The sequence below is a fragment of the Parus major genome, chromosome Z (genome assembly GCF_001522545.3).
Source record: "Parus major isolate Abel chromosome Z, Parus_major1.1, whole genome shotgun sequence".
Lineage (NCBI taxonomy): Eukaryota > Metazoa > Chordata > Aves > Passeriformes > Paridae > Parus > Parus major.
In genome coordinates this window covers 50,841,771-50,862,591 of record NC_031799.1, presented here as the reverse complement: position 1 = coordinate 50,862,591, position 20,821 = coordinate 50,841,771, and the positions used below count along the sequence as shown (strand labels likewise).

General features: G+C 40.5%; 1 protein-coding gene across 3 annotated transcripts; it reads left to right on the top strand.

Annotated features, from left to right (window-relative positions):
* The first annotated feature begins 17 nt into the window (after positions 1-17).
* Positions 18-20,584, top strand: PTGR1 (prostaglandin reductase 1). 3 transcript variants are annotated; one of them, XM_015652683.2, is made up of 10 exons: positions 18-107; positions 9,645-9,751; positions 11,607-11,652; positions 12,373-12,432; positions 13,663-13,830; positions 15,705-15,822; positions 16,121-16,276; positions 17,743-17,848; positions 18,863-18,981; positions 19,910-20,584. In XM_015652683.2, exons 2-10 carry the CDS (start codon positions 9,646-9,648, stop codon positions 20,018-20,020), a joined length of 990 nt encoding a protein of 329 aa, XP_015508169.1. In that variant the 5' UTR covers positions 18-107; position 9,645; the 3' UTR covers positions 20,021-20,584. The 3 variants fall into 3 exon arrangements, with proteins under 3 accessions (XP_015508169.1, XP_015508168.1, XP_015508170.1); XM_015652682.1 differs by having other exon boundaries at positions 25-103; XM_015652684.3 differs by lacking the exon at positions 18-107 and adding an exon at positions 8,870-8,974.
* Positions 20,585-20,821: the final 237 nt, after the last annotated feature.

Sequence of the window (20,821 nt, the reverse complement as noted above, 5' to 3'; positions counted from 1 at the left end):
CCGGCGGGAGAGGGGCGGTGCAGGGCCGCGCCTGGCTCCTGCCGGGAGAGGAGCGGGCGGAGCCGGGACGTGGCCTGGAGGGAGTGAGCGCACTTCGGAGCAGGCAGGCACGGCGGGCATGGCTAGGAAGGGGCTCCTCCGGCTCTGACGGGGGCGGGACCCGGCGGAAAATGACGGGTGCTGACCCGGTGGGGGAGAGAGGCCTGGGGCCTCTGGTCCCCGGGGGAGATGGGGGTGCACAGGAACGCACTTGGGTGCTCGTGAGGAGTTCTGAAGCGGGGCTGAGGAAGCTTGAGCGTTAACTTGAGCGGCAAGTGTCTTTGTACCTCCCTGGAATTATAGTGAAATGAACGATGTGCTGTTCGATGTTTTGTACATGCGTTCCTACTATCCCACCCCCCACTCCCTCCCCACCAAAAAAAAAAAAGAAAGAAAAATTCCATTGCTGACATTTACTTATACATGCTTCCATTCAAGCAGGATTAGGAGAACTTGTTCAAAATCTGTGAGTATGTGTTACTTGAGGAACAGTAGCTGTCTATTTATTGATGCGCTGGTCAAAGCAAGAAAGCAAAGTCGGCTGGATGCATTTGCTCATTCCTGAACCTGCTTTTGTTGTGATTTTTAAGTAGACCAGGACCTTGGCGGTGGGCTCCAGTCTTGCTCTGTCAGCTGGACGGTGCTACTGCTGAGGTCTGCTGTAAAACTTGGTGGCCTGGACTACTGAGTTTGATGTTATTTCAGTAAATTGAAATAATTCAGACTGCAGGCCTACATTGCATTAGGGAAAAAAGTTAGTGTATTTGCTTGCTTCAGGAATTACGTTGGATGCAGCTGTTTAAGGAATTAGTGTGGCAATACTGTAGCCAGAAGCGCTTGATGGTCCCTTATCTGCTAGTCACTTTCTTACATCTGGAAACTACATTGGGAAAAATGATTTTGAGGTATGGACAAGAATCTGATACTGTATAACTATACAGCTCACTCTCTATTTGACAAACTGAAAATGTTCCCAAATTCTTTTTGAATCTGCACCCTGGGGCAAATGTGCTTGAGTGTTGCCTGCCTGCAGGACGGTTCCTGGTTTGTTCCTGTTAGAGGTGGCTGTTTGGACTACACTGTAGGTGGCACCTGGTTGTTCAAATGGCCAAAGTCATTCTCAATGTGTGGTTGATGGAGCTGGCAGCTGGGGAGCTAGTACTGTAACTGCTCCAACTGTTCCTTTTCCATCCAGACTAACCATAGCCTGAAAAAAGGAAATCAGAATAAAGCATAACCAATTCTGATATGAGAGGCTTCATGGTATAAAAATAGCCAGGTTTGTTCCCTATTTGCATATGACATAAGAAAGAAAAATAAGAAATAGGTTCTTAAGTAGATCTGTAATAGCTTTGATGTCATAAGGCTTAAATTTGAGTGCTTCATTTTAAGAAAAATAAAATCCAGTTGTAGCTACGTAGCATGCAGTTAGCACATTGGAATGAATGTAATACATGGTTTGAGGAAGGAAAATATATTTTTAGCAACTGGCTATCTAGGAGTGGTTTTGCTATTGTTATAATAACTTTATAGTGAATTTCAGGGAAGCAAACTCCAGCTGTTCAAGGAGCTAGTCAGTGAACTCTCTGGGAAATTGCCCTTTTGGACAAGGGATGGAGCAGAGCTGACATATTTTTAAGAACACCTTCCACACAGCACAAGAGCTAGCGATCCCCAGTCACAATAAATTGGGTAAGAAGGGCAAGAAGTCAGCATGGGTGAGTAGGGAACTGCTGGTGTTTCTTTGGCCAAACTAAAAGGCATGCAGAGGCCATGGAAGCAGGGACAGGTATCTGGGAAGAGTATAGGGAGTCTGATTGTGTAGGGATGGACTGAGGAAGGCCAGGAGCATCTTGAGAAGGAGTTTGAAGAGTATCAAGAGTGGTTTCTACGGGTATGTTACTCAGATGAGAGATGTTAAAGAAAGGGTACATGCACACACACACATGCTACAGTGGAAAATGCAAGGCTGGCAAGCAGGTAGCAATGGACAAGAAGGTTGAGGTATTTGTTATAAATACACTCTAGAGAGTGTTAAAATTGATTAAAGAAAAGTTTTATTAATTATAGCAAGCAAGATAATAAGCAAATCACAGCGCGCTGGCGGCCAGAAAGTAACCCACTTCTGGCCGTGTCTCCGTGCCCCCCCCCAATCCCCTTTTATCTGTTCGGCTCTTCTGCTGAGTATTTTCCTGAGTTCTTTTTGCGCCTGCGTCCTTCCAGCCTTCAGGGTTTTTTTCTGGTCTTCTTCTGCCCTCTTGTGATCACAAGATTCTTTTTTCTTCTGACCTTCTACCCTTTTCGGAGGTGTTTTAATCGCGGTGGCTTTCTGGAATTCAAAGAATCTCGGCAAGGCCATAATAATTATGCCAGCGTCAGTATCAACCTTCAATGTAATCGTGATTTTACACAACATAGCATTACAGAACATCATGTTTAGTCGAACAAAAGGGTCTCTATCTATCACAGTATTCAATGACTTTTTTGCCTCGGTCTTCAATGGCAAATCACCTCTCCTTCCACACCCTTTGAATCGGTGGACAGAAGAGTAGGGACAAGTATAAAAGTGTTTCCCACCATAACTGAAGGTGGCAGGGTTGCATCTGTGAAAAATACCACCCTAGGGGTTCTAGTGTCATGACAAAGAAGCAGTGAAATATGGCAACTGACAGATTTGCCTCTTGCCACTGATCAACAGTAGTCATGTAAGTTCTGAGATATTTCCTATGGTCTGTAAATGTGAGTGTTCATCTAGCCATACCTCAGAGAGAAATTGGAGAGTTAAACTTGTCCCTAAATTGGAGGATTGTCCACCACAGGACTAAGTCCAGTTGGCAGCCCATTACCAGCCAAAATTTTTGATAACCTTATGGAAGACCTAGATAGTCATGACCTGGAAGGGCAGAATCTTTCCCTGCTACCCTGAACTTGGATCCTGCTGCATTCAGAGTTCTCAGTTCCCTAGCAGAAGAAAGTCACTGGTACACATGAACAAATCCAGTGCAGGATCACCAAGATGATGAAGAACCAAGAGAGAAATGGTTTTGTTCAATATCCAGAAACAAAAGCTGTTTTTCCTACTGCCTTCTTTAGCTGCTTAGCAAGACATTATTAAGAGAATGGAACACAGCTCATCTTAGGGGAATGCACTGTAAGAGATGATAAATGTTGTTTGCTAAACAGTGTTTTCCCATGGCACATGGAGTCCTCCTGCCAAACCATGTCATGGTCAGATACTAGAACAGGTTGCCTGAAGAGACTGTGAAGTCCTTATCTTCTAGAAGAAATATAATTCACATGTTTGTCTGCAGTCTGGTCTGTGCTTCCACTCTTAAAATTTGTTTCCTTACTCTTGTTCACATCTCTTTTCTTTTTTTTTCTCATGTCCCTTTAATTCTTCATTTATCTGTCTCCTTAATGTTACAATATAACAGGTACCAGATCAGAGGTATGTGTATGCTAAGCAGGCTGGAGCAGTGAGTTTCCATCTTGAGGGAGAAGTTGTGCATGTTACAAGCAGGAACTTGTTCAGCGATGAAACTACCCTTCTAAAATATTACAGAAATCCAGGAGGGAGCTTCAGAGATCCAAGTTCATGTAGTACACTATGCTGCAAGAGATGTGTATGTTGCAAGGGAGTGTTTAACCTCTGTAGAAACCTGTGCTATTAAAAACTTGGTTTTCTGTGGCAGCTGTAAAATCAAGCAGATTAAGCATTTTTCTCTGTGGGGCAGTAAGAGGTCTGTTGCTGCAAATAAAAGAAGTGAAACTGGGCTACAGGAAAGCTACAGCTTTGAAGAAATCTTGCATTTGCTGATGTTACAACATGTGTTTGTCCTGTACCAACATTTAAGTAAGTCAGAAGTCAAAAAAGTTCCTGTAAGAAGTTTAGGGTGCCTGTGCAGTGACTGGGAAAGCACAGCTGGCCCTTTTAGAAGCTTCAGCTTTTTTTATCAGCCCGCATCAACTGCTGTGCCAGATAGAGCCATAGAACTGCTAAAGTTCGAAAAAGACCTTTAAGATCATCAGGTCCAACCTAGCACTACCGTGTTCACCACTAAATGAATGTAGTTTGTCCATGTAGTAGACATGTCCTGAAGTGCCATATCCACATATTTTTGAACACTTCCAGGTATGGTGATTCCACCAGTTCCCTGGATAGCATGGTCCAATGCTTTACAGCCCTTTCTGTGAAGAATATTTTCATAGCACCTGTACCAAATCACCCTTGGCTCAGCTTGAGCTCATTTCCTCTCATCCTGCCACTTGTTACTTGCAGACTGGATACAGCCTCCTTTCAGATAGCTGTAGAGAGTGATAAAGCATTACTTTATGTGCAGTTTCTGAAAGCTGAATGCAGCAGACCTGTTTCCATGATGGTGTTAACTTTCCTTTTCTCTTCCTCTGTGAACCTGCTCCTTTGGACTTCTGTTGCAATTGCAACCTTGTAACAAAGTGCAGGGTCGCACAGCCATCTAATAGAGTGATAATGAGTCACCTCCAATCTTTGAGTTTCTTCCAAGGTTTGCTAGTATTGCGTAAGTAAGTGTAGTTGCAGCTTTATTGCTTCAAAATGCAGTGTCATGGTTGCATGGATATTTGCAGTATGGTCTCTGCTGAAAGTACCATGGGAGTGGGTTGCCTTTACTTTGTTCTTACCACAGGGAAAAAGAATGCAATTGAAAAAGCATTGTAAGAGCTAAACCAGAGGGGAGGTAAAGGTAGTTTTTCTAAACGTTGTAGGCACATAGGATTTGAGGCTATACTCACTCTAGGTAATTGGTAATCCTTGTATGTGTATGGGAAGTCCTGAAGTAGCCTCTGGATTATTACTGCCATGGCAGTATCTGCTCCCAGGAAATCCTTTAATGTTAGTTTGGGGTGGGTTTTTTGGTGTTCTTTGTTGTTGTTTGGTTTTTTTGTTTGTTTTGGTGTATGTGTGTGTGTATACTAATTATGACCGAGATACACTTTACTCAGCTTTTAATCATGCCCTGTTCTTCCACTGTGGGTGTGAGAATAGGTGTAACTGCTTCAGAATGGAGATAGAAGTACCACAATCATATCTGCAAATTGTGACTGTCAGGAAAATGAGCTGTTAAACTAACCCAGAATTTGAATTGAACTCATAACTGACAGGTTTCTAAGAGGATTTTGTCCTCAAGGTTAGATTTGGGCAAGTCCAGGCTGGGAAACCATACCACACCAGTCAGGAATAACAGCTGAGGTTACTTAAGAAAGGTAAACTGTTCTGATTTGACTCATGCTGTCTTGGAAGCTTTATGGCTTTTCTACTTTAATGTGACAATTCCCAGATTTCATGTATCACCATTAGCTCTTCAGCCTTCAGTTAAAGTATTTCATTTTTCTCAGACTTGTCTGTCTCTTTCATTCCTGACCTTCTTTTCTAGTTGCTAGTGTTTATTATGGTATTCCAGTTTTCACCTCTTCCATTTTCACTTCCATTTTCCCCTGAATTGTGAATCTCTTTATCCATGCTGATTTTGGGGGACTGAGCTATGATTACCTGAAAGTGCTTTGTTTTCAGCTCTGGTACAGTTTGCAGCAACTGCAGTGCCTGAACACAGATGGGATCTTTGCTTTGTTATATATATTGTTAGTGCAAAAAGCCAAGACTTCCTAATCCATTACTTCTTTCCTTGATAGCCTTTATTATTTAATAACTTGATGGGCTGGACTACAGGGCAAGGAGGGTTAGAAGGACATCAGAAAAAATGCTGTCTTGGACTTAAATTTCAGCAAAGGCTTTGATGGTTCTTTTGTAAGAGAATCAAGCAGAAATGCATCACCTTACTTTTAAAGGAGTCTTATCACTGTCTGATTGTTTGTTCTCAAATTAACATAGCAGTCTCTTTACTGTAATGATGTATTTTATATTTATATTCTATTAATTATATTAATTTATAGTGGTTAATATAATGGTTATAAGTGTATATATACACTTTATATAGAAAACAAACAGAAGTGAAACAAAGAGTTTTAAATCTGTCAGCAAAAAGCTGTTAGATGAACATTCCTAATAATAATTTTGAGTCAAAATTTGGAACATATTGGGAATTTATGTGCCAGAGACATGTTCAAAGAAACAACAATTTTCCAGCATTTATATACACTATAACATTCAAGATTTTTTATAGACACTCCCAAAAATCTGCCTATTTTGTTACATCATGGTATATGTGCTTTGTTTATTTTGCTTCCAGAACACTTCATCTATCTTTGTTTAATGGATAACCCAAGTTTTATCCAGCTAAACAGTGCTTTATTAAAGTTACTGGTTAGACAATTACTATTGATTAAGATTTCTGAGGTGTACTCGACTGTGAAATGGCTCCCTTACTGCACCTGCAATGTATTAATCAAGTTTTCTGGGATGTATAGGCCTTTGACTCCTTACCTTTTTCAAAATATCTTTCTTGTTCTGTGACTTCTAATTCATCTCTAGTTAATTGATAACCATTAAATTATTCTTTGCTGAATTTTATTCTTCAACTATTGATTAGGCTGTCTAAGAGGTATGGGTCCCTGGAGTCCTGTTCTGCAGGTGCAGAACTGACACTCAGCCCATACAGATCTAAATGAAAACCAGCTAAAACTCAAAAGTCACAGTCAAAAGAAATGTATTATTTAAACCTACTGACATTGAAAACAAAGTAGTTTTACAGTTTACAAGAGCAGGTTACTGTTCTTGGAACTGAGTTTTTGGTTATGACATGCTTAGTCCAGTAAGATTTAACTGGAGCCCACAAATGTTGTATCACTGCTGTTTATCCTTTGGAGTTATTTAATATGCTTAAGCAATGTAGTCCTTACCATTTCTTAAAATTTTATATCTAAATATACAAAACAATCTTGGTTTGTTAACCTAGGAATTAGTTTGTGGATCCATTAATCAAGCACGTGTCTGTGGTTTCTGTTTGGTTTGAGGCTTTTGGTTTTACGACCTACAGGAAAGTCTCCTAGCCTTGAAATGGCTGAAACGATGTGATTTCAACAGAAAAAGAGAAATAGTAAGCAGAAAATTTGTCTTGTTTCCAGAATTAGGCCTAAATGTAATAAAAAAAAAGGTTTAGTGAAATTAGTTTTTCAGTATTGTTCCTAGACGTGATCATTGCTCTGCTGAAAAAACCCATATTCCAAAAAAGTAGAGATCTTTGAGGTCTGAGCTTGGAAGCACTCGAAGAAACAACAGCAGAGACAGAAATGGCCAGTACTGATGGCAATGAGATTTGCAGATCACATGATTACAACATATTTGAAAGAACCAGGAGGCAAAACAAAGGACAGCCCAAAGAAATAACGAGTTCCTGTATTCAGACATGGAGATTCAAGCTATTAAGATAGGATAGTGGGAAAATAAAGAACAGGGCTGGTGCCTTGGAGGCATACAGACAAAAGATACAAAAAGCAGGGAGTCAGTTATTGATTCACAAATGTGTGACAGAATGGAAGACAAAGCATTTCTGAATCACTGTTGGCTCCCCGGAGGTGCAAATGGCACATCAGTGAATGGCTGCCAGCCTAGCCAGCATCCCTTTGTCCCTGGTCATTTCTGGTTGGACCACTTGGGTACCTATCTGAATGCAGGGCACACAGGTGGGACAAATCCCTCTCAATGCCTGGGACTGTAAGCTAGTGAGTGGGATCAGTTTTGTGTTACTCTGAACTCACCATTTGCTCCTGTAAATGTGTTTTCTGGCTTTGCTTTGTTGTTGCTGCAGTGTCATGGTGTCTTTTATTACAGCCAAACACTGTTGACAACAAAGCAAACACATATAGCAGCAGATACAAATGCTGGCTTTGGCTGCTCATTTACCTAAGTGCTTTGACATTGATTTTGAGGATACTTATTCTTAATTTTGTGAAAGGTGATTTCCCCTGCACACGCTTCTGGTGCAGGAAACCTTCACCTGTGTTGTGTTTCTTTGTCATTGAGGAATACAGAACATCTCTGTTTCATCACAGAAATTTTTTGAGTGCTGATTAGTTTCTGGGTTTGGTGACTTACTCTTTTATCTAAATAATGGAGAGCTTGCTCTGTTCTCCTTGATCCTTACATGTGCACTTTCAATAAACACATTTTGCTTTTTTTCCCTCAGGTCCTTGTTACCAATTAGCACTTCTGTCTTCGTGGGTTTTGTAGTTGAACACATCGCACGCTATATATTGGTTTCTTTACAGTTTTCACCCTTCATATTGTACTTGTGCGTTTTCACAAAAAGAACAAAAGCTGAAGACAGTCTCCTGTTCAAAGTTTTCTCCCTTGCTACACACCTCATTGCAGCTTAGTTGGGGCAAAATGCCAGAGTTTGCTACTGTTTCTTAAGGTGGCTCGTGGACAGAGGCATAGCCAAACAAACTCTCCTTGCGCTGGGAGCAGTGAACATTCCAGGGCACACCATGAGTGGTGAATATATGGGCCATTTGCTGTGATAAAGTATGACTTGAGCAATGAAACGGACATTAATTTTCAATTAGAAATTTTTGCACTGAGTTAAGAGTTTCAGGGCTGGATTGGTAAAATGTAATTTGAAGAAACTCGTGTTGTGGTGGACAGTCTTGGTCTCCTGACTGCAGTATTTTGTGGGTTCTAGATCTAGAACCACGGGTTTTATGCATTTAGCATTGTGTGCTTGACAACATGCCTGTGCAACTGGCTGGGCTCTGAACTGGGGGTGTTTGAAGGGTTGATGTCAAATCTTAATGGGAAGAAGGTGAATCACAGTGGGTGTGCCTTTATGCTACGTTTGCTGAGGATCTACGCATACTCCTGGGGAAGTGTACTGAGGGCAGTACTTGTCGACAGCAGACATTTTCACCTTTTTAAAGTGTGTGACTGAAGGAGTCCAGCCACTGACTGAGCAGACACATTAACTTGTCAGCAGAAGACCCAGTTTTCATCTGCTTGCTCTAAGTATAAGCTTCTCTTTCTTTGTTCTTGTTGATGCACTTGGGTGTAAGAAGGGAAAAGGATCTGTGAGGATAGCATTAATGCAAGTAATTTATTTGTTTCTGTCTTGTATGGAATATATTTGTAGCAATGTGCTCCCAGTTCCAAGCTCTAAGCTTCGCTACTGGAGAAGTGTTTTCTTTCAATATTATGGTTGTCACAGAAAGAGGTCTTGCTTACCATTTTTTTCTCACTTGCACTTTGGTTCAAGCATGTAAAAGTAGGTTCAGTAGACATCTCAGGTAATGGTGGCAACTTAAGACTTAAGTTTTAATCTCTTTTTCTGAAGGGATTTTTTTTTCTCCTAAAAATAGTAGATTTTCCTTCTTTACTATCCTTAGCATGGGAGTTGTACATTTTTCTGGGATGACTTCCCACATGAGGACTTGCTGCCATCGGGCAGGGAGGTCTGACAGGTCACAGGAAGATTTGGGTTGCTAAAGCAATAAGGAGACTTTTCTGACATTTTTCTTTACCTGGTGATTTGACCACAGAAGCAAGCAGAAGCTTTCTTGTGTGATGGCATATTATTGAGATAGGCGTTTTGCCTGATGAAATCTAAACCATCCCCCTGAGCAACCCAGCACTGTTGGGCATCAAATTGACACGTGTTTTGTCTGTGTTTGTTGCACAGGATGGTGACTGCCAAAGCATGGGTTCTCAAGAAGCATTTTGATGGTTTTCCCAAAACCAGTGACTTTGACCTGAAAGAGATAGAGCTACCAAATCTAAAGGATGGAGGTGAGTAGAGTGTTACCTGTTACTACTAATTTTTCTGGAGATTATGGTTGCTGATATATGGCTGTGAATCTATCAAACTGCATGTTTCTCTTTGGACTTGCAAAAATTGCTGGCTTCTCTCAAGCTGTGTGCCTTGAGGGAGAAGGACAATTGCTGAAGACTATACTGAGGGGGTTGGTGGTTTCAGACACCTTGCCTTCTGATAATGCCCGTAGAAACAGTGATTGAATTGTAAGTGCATTGCACAGCAGTTGCACCATACCTTTCACAGTTTCATGCTGTCTAATCACACTTGCTGCCTGATGACAAAGGCATTCGTATGTGTTTGCAAATGGAGAAAATTACCAAAGTGATATGGCATCAAAACCTACAACCATAGGGAAAACAGACAATGAAGTAACTGTATTAAAATCCTAACATGTTTTACTAGTAGAATGTTTTTATCTACTTAAATTTGCAAAATCCTTTGGAATAAGATGGAGAACATGATGCCCTGTAGGAGTAGGTTTTCGGTGGAGTTTTTCGTGCTGATAGGGGAAAATGTTGAGGATAGTGCTGGGAGGAGCAGAGTGACTGCATTGGGAATGAGCTTACAGCTGAAAGACCTTGGGGTTGGAGTCAGTGAAGGTTGGTCTTTTATTTCTAGAGGTAGGATAGCATGATTGCTACCTGCATTCAAATTTATTTTTTTTTGCCAGTCCTTATTTTATTTGTTCTGTTGCAACAAGAAGAGAGGTTGAATATAAATATACAAAAAAAAGGGACAGTTTTTATTCCTGTGTTTCTCTGTTTTGAGAAGAGTAAGGAATATGATAACTTAATATCATATCAACAGCAAGAGCTGTTGATAAAAGAATGAACTGTGATTTTTGGTTTCACATGGACATTTGTACCATATTTTCTTGAGCCTCATCCCAATGACAAATGTAAATGACAAATCACTTGTCATTTACAAAATTTGCCACACTTAAAAAGGTGTGCAGAAGGAGTTGTGCAGAAGGATATTAAAGTACCAATTATGTTTACAACTTAAATGTTTGAAAACTGATTTCTTCTTGCATATACGCATACACTTAAAAATTTCATGCTGCTGGGTATTTAAGAACGTGGAGTATTTTTTTCCTTCCTATTTTAATCCCTAAAGCAAAAAGAGGCAAAAGTTCACACTACAATGACATTTTTAAAGGTGATGGATGGCCTTCCTTGTTATGTTGCATGGCTTTCCTGCTCACTCGAATAAAGAGAAGGTATGTACGTCTGAGTACATTTCTAGCTTGTGCTAGCTAGATCAGTACAGCACAGGCAATGAAAAATATTACTAGGTGGAGAGGAACCGCTAAAAGTGCAGGGTAAATGAGAAGTTTAAAACCTGTTTAGCAATGTCTTTCCCAAGAACTAGGGTTATTATAGACAGTAAAGTGGCTACTTAGAAAAGATAAACTAATGCCTTCTGTTTAAGGCAGCCAAATAGTTTGTATTTGACCTGTGCCACCCTCTTCTGCCTGACTCATGGGTTGACATTTTTTATTACATCAAAATTAAATGAGAGATTTGTTTAGGAAAACAAAATGTCTGCTTGACCCTTCTGTAGGGAGAAGAGACACATGCAAAATTGCAGGTTGAAAATAAGATGCTTTCCTAAAGCTAAACTGGGAAAAGTTTCAAGAGCATATCAGTAAACCAAAACTAATGAATGTAGTTGCTGTTTTTGATAGGCTTTCCCCTAAACAAAGATGGGATATGGGAGTTCTGAGCTGTCAGGAGTTCATATCAATTTAGCTGAAAGATTGACTTGTGAAAACTATGCTCTTCTGCACTGTTAATATCCAGGAACTTGCTTTGTCTTTCATTGCAGAGTTGCTGCTTGAATCCGTGTTTCTCAGTGTTGATCCTTACATGAGGTATACCTTTATGTCCTTTCTGAATTTCTGGCTAAACCGCCTCATTTGATTTGCCATTTGAACCTCAAAAAAATAGTGGGCAGGCAGTACCTGCTGTTGCCAGAGTCCCAATGCTTTTGTCCACTTTTTAGAAAATATATGTTAATTGCAACACTCAAAATATGGAGCTGTGCCAGATTTAGCTAGACATTGGGGTAACATTTCTGCTGCCCTAGACTTTTCTTGGAATCATCTGTTGTTCCTTGTCATGTGTTCAACTGGAATGCAATGTACTCAAATCAGACTGCAGCCTCTTAGGAGTTCCTGCTTAATTTAACTTAGCAAACTTGTACTTAAGGACACGTATTCTAAGTTGGACATTGCTATACCCAGTTGGGGATATACCCAATAGGTGGTAGTTGAAGCGCAGGGAGACTGGGTAGTTTAAAGAGGCATTGTGGGTGCTAAATTCAGAGATAGTTCTCTCAGTCTCAGGGTTTTTTTAGTGGTAGACCATGCTGGGAAGATTGATGCAATCATCCCTCCAACACTGCTGCCCAGGATGCCCAAGTAGCTGGCTCTGGAAAACATCTGGTTATGCTGTTAGAATGACAAGCTATTTGTGATCTGTTCAGCAGCACAGCTGATACTGTCTTCCTGGGTCAAATAGTTGCTACTATGTAGCGTGTCTGGTACATTATTAAAGTTGCTTACAGTAAACTGTGTTTGCCTGTGTTGCAGGCCTTACAGTCAAAGGGACATGAAAGAAGGTGACATAATGATAGGCTCACAGGTTGCCAGGTAAGATCTTCAGTTCCTGTTATCAGTGTGCGTGGCAGATCTCAACAGGAATGTGCTGACACTGGAGACATCTGCAGCCTATGTTACCCATCTTTGACTTGTGTATACATACTTCTGCTACTGACATTCTTAGCTGTAACTGATTGGAATGTGTCATCACATCATATATAATGCCTCTAAGAACCACTTTTGCCTTTCTGGAGAGCATTTAGACCTATGATAAAATCTGTATGTTGTTCTGATAATGTCTTCAAAGGCAATTTTTACAAGTATAAAGGACCAACCATTGTACTTGCCACACATTTTGAACGCTTTAAAACCTGATGTGCTAGTAGCTTCTTATCTGCAACCATGCATGCTATCTACTCCATCTGAAAATATCTCTGCATTGCCAAAGATACAGCTCTAGCAAAAGGGTTATATAACCTTAAATCCATCCTTTCCCCAAGTTTGTGGCAATGAAGATACACAGATGCTGCCCTCTGTCGCCTTGTTCCTGCTGTGCTGCCTGTAAGTTGCTGCCTAGGAACATCTGTGGCCTTTGACTCATGTGTTTCTCTGCAGAAACATTGAGGGCTAGGATAAATTAACAACCAAGTCTGGTGAATGGAAGGTTAGCTGTCTCTAATAATTGTAAACTTCTTATCTACCGCTTTCCAACACAGTTTTCTTGTTGAACAGAATGGAATTTTCATTTGGCATAGAGACTGCTGTTATGGATGTCTCCCTGATTTTAGATACTGCTTTTTATCTGGTTTCATTACCCAAAGAGGTTCCATCTTCAGGATCTTCAACTTTTAAATGAGGTGCAGGTTGTCTGAGAACAGTCAGTCCATCAGCAACTCCTTGCTCTTCCATGTTTTAATCCCAGTGTCTTCTTTCCTGTGTTCTAAATCACAGAAACCTGGTCTGATCTCAGACCAAACTGGTGCTAGTCAAAGAAACAGTTGGGGCTTGTGTGGGAAATTCAATTTATTGTGGAGGGGCTGAATCTAAAATCATCTTGCCAGTACGTCCCTCATGATAAGATGTTGTCAACATTTCAGGAAAGACACTTGACACCTACAGCATCAGGAAATATGGGATAAAAATCATGGCGTGAAAACACTCCTTTTCTGAATCACAGGAAGAATGGAAGAGCTGGTATTAATTTGTTTCTGACAGGATGTGGTTTTGGTTTTTGATTTTGTGTTTGTGTTTTTTTGGTTTTTTTTTTTACTTTTTAAACAGGATTGTAGAAAGCAAAAATCCTGCTTTTGCAGTGGGGGCCTTTGTTTTGGGTTACAAGGGCTGGAGAACTCATTTTATCTCTGATGGGAAAGACCTACAACTCCTTCCTTCCAACTGGCCAGAATCACTCCCCAGATCTCTAGCTCTTGGAACAGTTGGCATGCCAGGGTAAGTTTTGAGATGAAAAGGCAACTATCCTCTGGATTTTGGTGTGCAGGAGGTTTCTGGCTGTTTGTACTGACCTTTGTCTTGTTCTACCAGCATATTGCCTATTTATGCCGGTAAAAAAGGTGTGCTTCTGGTTGCCCTTGCCCTGTATAGGGCATGAAGTTTGGCCCGTCCTCCACATCAGAGGAGATTTGCCTTGGAGATTATGCTCCTTCTTCCTGCCTAGGAGATTATGCTCCTTCCTTTGAGGAGCTGTAATGAGTCAGAAGGAGAATCCAGGAAGAGCTGGAAAGAATCTAGTTAAGTCTGTCTGTGTTAAACGCAGTGGAAAGTCTCAAACTTCACTGGCACCTGGACTAGTCTGCTTTTACTGATTTGGCTCTGTTGCTATTGCTGTATTTCCAGTATCAACCCTAACATGCAAAAGGCAGATGCTGTTTCATGCAGCAAAATAGATGTCCTTTAAATTGCACTGCAGCAGACAGAATTGCTATGCTTTGGAATCCGTATTTACTATTGGAATCTCTCTGTGATCTTGCATTTCTTACCTCATTAGTTTTTATACATTACCTCATTTTCATGCATTACCTCATTTAGTTTTTATGTTACCATCACGAGGTTTTTACGGGAGATCAGGAGTTAGTTCTAATGATCTGGAAGGCTTTCAAAATGATTGTAAAATTGTGTGTGGTAAAGAACTTCTCAGATTTCACTTTAGCAACAGTCAAGATGCTTTTTTTTTTTTTTTTAAAGGGATCCACTTAGCTCTTTCAGTTATGACCACATGGGAAGCTCTAAGCTTGAATTTAGAAATTAAAAGAAGTACTTTTTGGGATTCTTGACCAGTCGATGAACTACTTTAGTGGTTCCTACAAATTTCTAGTGCACTGGTGAGACCTGAAGTACAGTTTCCAGTTTTGGGCCCCTCACTACAAGAAATACTTTGAGATGCTGGAGCATATTCAGAGAAGGGCAACAGAGCTGATGGAAGACTTGGAGCACAAGTCTGACTTATTCAGCATGGGTAAAAGCAGGGTCAAGGAGACCTTACTCTTCTTTATGGCTACCTAAATGAGGTTGTAGCCAAGTGGGGGTCAGTCTCTTCTCTCTGGTAATAAGTGACAGGACAACAGGAAATGGCCTCAAGGTGTATTAGAGGATGTTCAGGATCATCGGGAAGATGATCCATCAGAGGATGGACATCAGGAAGAATTTCTTCCCAGGAAATGTTGTCAAGCATTGGAACAGGCTCTCCAGGAAAGTGGTGGATTAACTATTCACTATTGAAAGTGCTGAAGAAACAACTGGGTGTGGCACTTAGGTCTAAGGTTTAGTTGACAAGGTGATAATTAGTCAAAGGTTGGACTGGTGATCTTGGAGGTCTTTTCCAACCTTAACGATTCTGTGTTTCACCCAGTAGCCATAGCAGAGTAGTCCTCAGGAGCAGTGAGCCCATCAGTTCAGCAAGTGTTTCTCACCCTTTTTATCTTTTTCTGCCAGCTTTGATTTGTGATGAGTATAATTTAATCTAGTAGATACCAATTGGCAACTGACCTCTGTCTAGCTTGGATTTACTATCTCTTCCAGTATGTAACTGAGTTGTCTCAGAGTTATCTGTGTTTCTCCTTTCTACTAATAAATACAATGAAAGCTGATTTCACCTTATAGAAATTTCTGCCTTAGCATTCTCTTTCCCAGCAGTGTCTGGTTTTTCCTATGATTGCTGTGAAAAGGCCAAATTAAGAAGGTATTTCACAGTATAGGAAAACAATCTTGTTTTGTGGTGATGATATTTTGGTTCAGTGTGGTCAAGTCATGTCTCTGTTTCTGTCATCTTTTATTCCTCACTGAACATTCTTTCTTTTTCTTTGCAGCCTCACTGCATATTTTGGTCTGCTGAAGGTCTGCAAGGTGAAGCCAGGAGAGGCAGTGCTGGTTAATGCTGCAGCTGGTGCAGTGGGCTCTGTGGTGGGACAGCTTGCTAAAATTTGGGTGAGTGGGTTGAACTGCTCATACTTGCTGCTGAGAAGACATAGCTGTAAAACAGGGCAACAAGGCTATGAAGGATCAGTAGGACAAGCATCCCTGACAACATGCCTACACTAGGGTCTTGAGATGGAAAAGCTCCTGAAGACATAGTAAGTCTGGTTAGATGTTTCAGGAGCTCATATGCTGACAACAGCCTTACTTTAAGGGTGAACCCTTCACTCTGCACACTCTGAGTGTCAGCCTGAATTGACCTCTGTGTTGTCAGGGGATGTTTGTAAATATTTTTCTCCTTTCCTTACAGAGTTGCAAAGTGGTTGGCTGTGCTGGCTCAGATGACAAGGTTGCCTATCTGAAAAAAATAGGCTTTGATGAAGCCTTTAATTACAAGACTGTTAAATCTCTGGATGAAGCACTGCGTAAAGCCTCTCCTGATGGCTATGACTGTTTCTTTGACAATGTAAGTTCAGAGAGAAGGTCTTGCCTTGAGCAGCTGTCATTTTTTTTTAACTGTAGCAGGAACTCAATATTGTAATAATCTAATTGAAATCTACACTAGGATTTCAGTATGGAGATCCATTTAATCAAGCAGTGGTCTCTGTAGGAGCTTACCACTTTTCTGTTCCCTTCCCACACATATTTCTGCAGCTGACTTGAGCAGTAAGAGAGAGAACAAAACCCAAAAGGCAAAGCTGTATTGTTGGCAATATTTGTGAATGTAGAGAGATAAGTTTTACTTTACTCTCTGAAAAGCATGGCACGTTTTGGGGAGGTGACAGTCACAGTAACGTGAAACTGATCCATTCCATTCCTGGCCCCACCTCTGACCAGCAGCATTTCTCTGCTGTTACTGAAACGGTATCGAGTGCGGGTTGCTCCACATTATGTGGTCATGGGGACTACATTGGTTCCTATAAACAAAACTGTAGCAAGGCCCACTGGCAAAACTACTGGAGCAGACCTCAGAAAGTTTCTGACATCTCCCAAATAAAGCTGGAATTAATGGGGACTATGTGCTGTTCTTGCTAGGTGTTTGAATGTGAGCATCTTGTTTTGAAGGCTAAGAAAGTTTAACAGTATGGATGCGATGCGGGTAAATCATGTCAGTTCACTTTCAAGATAAAGAAAACTAGCCCTGTCTCTTTTGTTTTCCTACTACAGCTAATATATGCATTATACCTGATAATATAATACCTTATAGGGGTATTAACTGATACATGGTCTTTAAACTCCCTGGCTATATACCCCATTTAAAAGAAGCCATTATCACCTCTTTAGCATGTCTTTCCTTCAGGAGTCCTGCCAATCCAGGAATGAAGGTCTTGGTGTTTTGCCTTTTTCTGGCAATTGAAAGGAATGTTTGGTGTCAGGGCAGAGTGCTTGTCTCTGCTGCAGGAGCTCCTGCCACTTTGTGTTTAGCCTTCCAACTTTCATGTCCCATGCTGCTATGGTCTTAAATAGGTTTTATGGTCATGTCCATTCCATTGTTTTTCACTTCCAACTTTTCTGCAGAGCTCCCCACAGCAGTCAATTTTCTCACAGCTTTTAAGCATTAAAAACTTTTTTTTACATCACATCCCTATTTTGGAGATGAGAACCATAAAGTGAAAAGTTTACATCACCACAACGTATAGATGTAAAATTGTGGTGCTAGTCCTGTCTCATACTTCCAAACCAAGATTTGTGAAGCAGATTTGGAAGTAAAACTGATTCCTTACATTCATAACTAATTTTTAGAAGAGTGAGATGGAGTCCTTATAGCACTGTGTAAATGCAAGGGTTTCTGCGGCCACCAAGTTTTTGGGGTGATGGAAGTTGATGCTCTGATTGAACCACTTTGTGCAACAATGCAATGTTGGCAGAATTTGACAGTCAATGCTAAACACTGGATTGTCTCTAACGCTGCACATGCGCTGGTTCTTGCAGGTGGGTGGAGAATTTGCCAGTGTTGCTATCAACCAGATGAAGAAGTATGGAAGGATTGCAGTCTGTGGTGCCATCTCTCAGTACAATGACACTGTGCCTCAGAAAGGTGAAGGTCTTTATTGTGTCTAAATTGGTTTTCTCTTTGGTGATGGCAGAAAGACATAATGGCAATCTACTGTTTACTTCCCTGTGCCATTTAAGAGTATATATGTGTATATATTTGGGTAACTGACTGCTGCTGTGGGACACTGGGACCATGCTCCTTGTGTGTACATGCACTCATCCTCCCTTGTGCACACTATCTTGTGAAAATCAGCTGATTAGAAATGATGGAGTGGCTAAACTGCTTAAAACAGCACTCCAAATGGCCCTATGCAGATACAGGTCAGCAGAAGCCAGGTGTGGTGTCATGATTCCATTTATACAGCAGTACATACTTTAAGATGAGATAATGGTTTTTCCCTCAGGTTTTTAGATAATGCAGGTTAAGGTTTTTGTGTTGTTTTTTTTTTCACCCCCATAAGATTTCAGCTGCTAATGAAACTGCTGAGAAATGTGGCTGAATGAGTATTCATTTTCAATAGCTTTAAATTTTCCAGATTTGCCTTCTAAAAGAAATAAAAAGACTGTATTCTTTTTGGTAGCTGACCGGCTCAGATCACTTTAAAAAAATAGAACAGGCTTTTGGTAATAAGGAGACTATCACACATTTCTGTGGTTGAGGAAACGTCTTCTAGAGTTTATAACTTAAATTTTAAGAGTTAGAGAGAGCATGAGAGTCTGTCAGGCTATCAGCACACTATCCAAAATGTGTTAAAACAGTATTTTTGAGATTCAGTTTAAGTCCCTCAGGTGAAACTGAGGCCACTTTATTTCTGAATGAAACTGTTTCCAGAATTGTTTAGCCCCATAGCTTTATGGATCAGGCTTTGTCTCCCTAGTCTGTCCATGAGTCTTTGGTCTTTTGTGCTAGAAATTCTCTGGAAAAAATATCTCTTGCTTCTGGCTGAAACAAAGTGATTCAGTGGTCTTTACTGGCTAAAAGTTCACTTTGTGCATTGGGACTTATTTTGAATGAAACTAATATTGCAGGTGGCTTGCTGGTTCCTTTCTCTTTCAGGGCCTTATGTGCAGATTCCCATGATTTTCAAAGAGCTTCAAATGGAGGGGTTTCTTGTGAGCCGGTGGAAGAACCAGTGGGAGGAAGGTCTGCAGGCTCTGCTAAAGTGGGTCGTGGAGGTAAGGAAGGAAGGGCAGCTGTTTTAAAATGTACTCACACTGCAGATTCTCTCTTTGCAAGAGGTCTCTTGTCATAGAGACCTCTAGTTTAGGTGAGGTCCCAGCATGACACTTTCCTTCTCACTGCCTTGATCCTTGACACTCTTGGGGACACTTAAACAATAGTTAATATGCCTGATCCCTTCTGTTTTCTGTTGTGTGATATCAGATGTAGACTCAGATATAATCCAGAATACATGTAGGCTTTGAAGAAGCATGCTTCCAGAATAATTCAAAACACATATTTGGTAATGACGATTTTTGTATTTGGAGTAATTCTTGTATTTCTCATTCGGTAATTTGCAGTATGGGTCAGGATTTCCATTGTAGTATTGTGCTGAAATTACTGGCAAGAATGAATGTTTTTATAGTATTGGGAGCTAGGATTTAAAGGGACTTAATAGGGAATTTTTATATTTTATTTTTCTAGATGGAGGTTGAGTTAGTAACCAGGTTGGTTCATGTCTGTGAGAAGTTTGTGAGTGTGAACACTAAAGGCTAAGAGACTCTAGCTTTTACAAACATGAGGATTTGGGATGGGTGAAGTTTTGATCATTGTATTTGCAATTCCATACTTCTTTATGGGTAGAGATAGGCCTGGCTTTGGGGAGATGATCCCCTACCTGTCAATTGTCTTGGGACCAAGTAGCAATAAATCTGTCCTGGTATATTTTTACAGCAGTGACTTTTGCTTACTGTTATGACTCCAAGTAAACAGTTTTACAACAAAAGCAGATCCTCACAAAGAGCACACCTGGTTTTTCAGTTATCTTGGTGTATGCCAGTTTACATATTTCAAATGAAGTATATATGCTGGAGAAAATTTTGCTGTGATTTATTCAGTTTTGGTGAATGAAAATTCAGTAATTTCCTTTCTAATTTTTGACAGGGAAAAATGAAGTACCATGAGCAAGTCACTGAAGGATTTGAGAACATGCCAATGGCTTTTATAGGAATGTTAAAGGGAGAAAATCTTGGAAAAGCTGTTATAAAAATGTGAAGATCAGATATTTCTGGGAGACTGGTGAAGCAGAATGTGATTCTGTTAAATGCTTTTAATTCACTTGTCAAATCATACGATCATCATGTTTCTGTCATTTTGCCGGATGTTTGGTGATTGTAACCTCTAATAATAATTCTGGCTACTAAGTAATAATTTGGCTAATAAATCTAATATTCCAGTTGCTTTGCTCTTGAAGAAATTGAGAATTGCTTCCTGGAGCTACACAAAACAAAGTGCCTTTAAATTGCTGAAAATCAGAACTGTAACAGATTTGATAATAGTTTGAACCTTTCTATGGGCGGGCTTGTAGAAAGGCAAATCAATTTGAAAAGCTTTGCTAACTGATGGCACGTTTAATTTGTACCTATTGATTTGGCCCAGAACTTTGCAAGGGGGATTTTTTTTAACCCATATCAAGGAGTGGAGAACAAGCTAAGCTAACAGCACTTGGGGATTCCAGCTTCCTCTCTAGTTGGCTTTTTTTTTCTTTTATTATACAGTGTTGCTATTTTAGTTATTCTGAGAATATGGAAGGGAAAAATAAACCTCTTAATGTGTATACTTTGCTTGTTTTATAGTTCTGATTGTGGAACCCTCTCTCTTTCACTTCCTTGTGGTTAACACAAAGGAGCTATGATTTTACAAGGAGTTGTTTATCCCAGCAGATCTCAGTACAGGTGATATGGATAGTTACCAGTTTCCTTGAGAAAGTTGTCATTGGTGTCCAACCTTGGAGCTGACCTTGCCATAGTGTTCACCCTGGCACTCCTGGAAGGTGAGATGAACATGTTAGCCCTA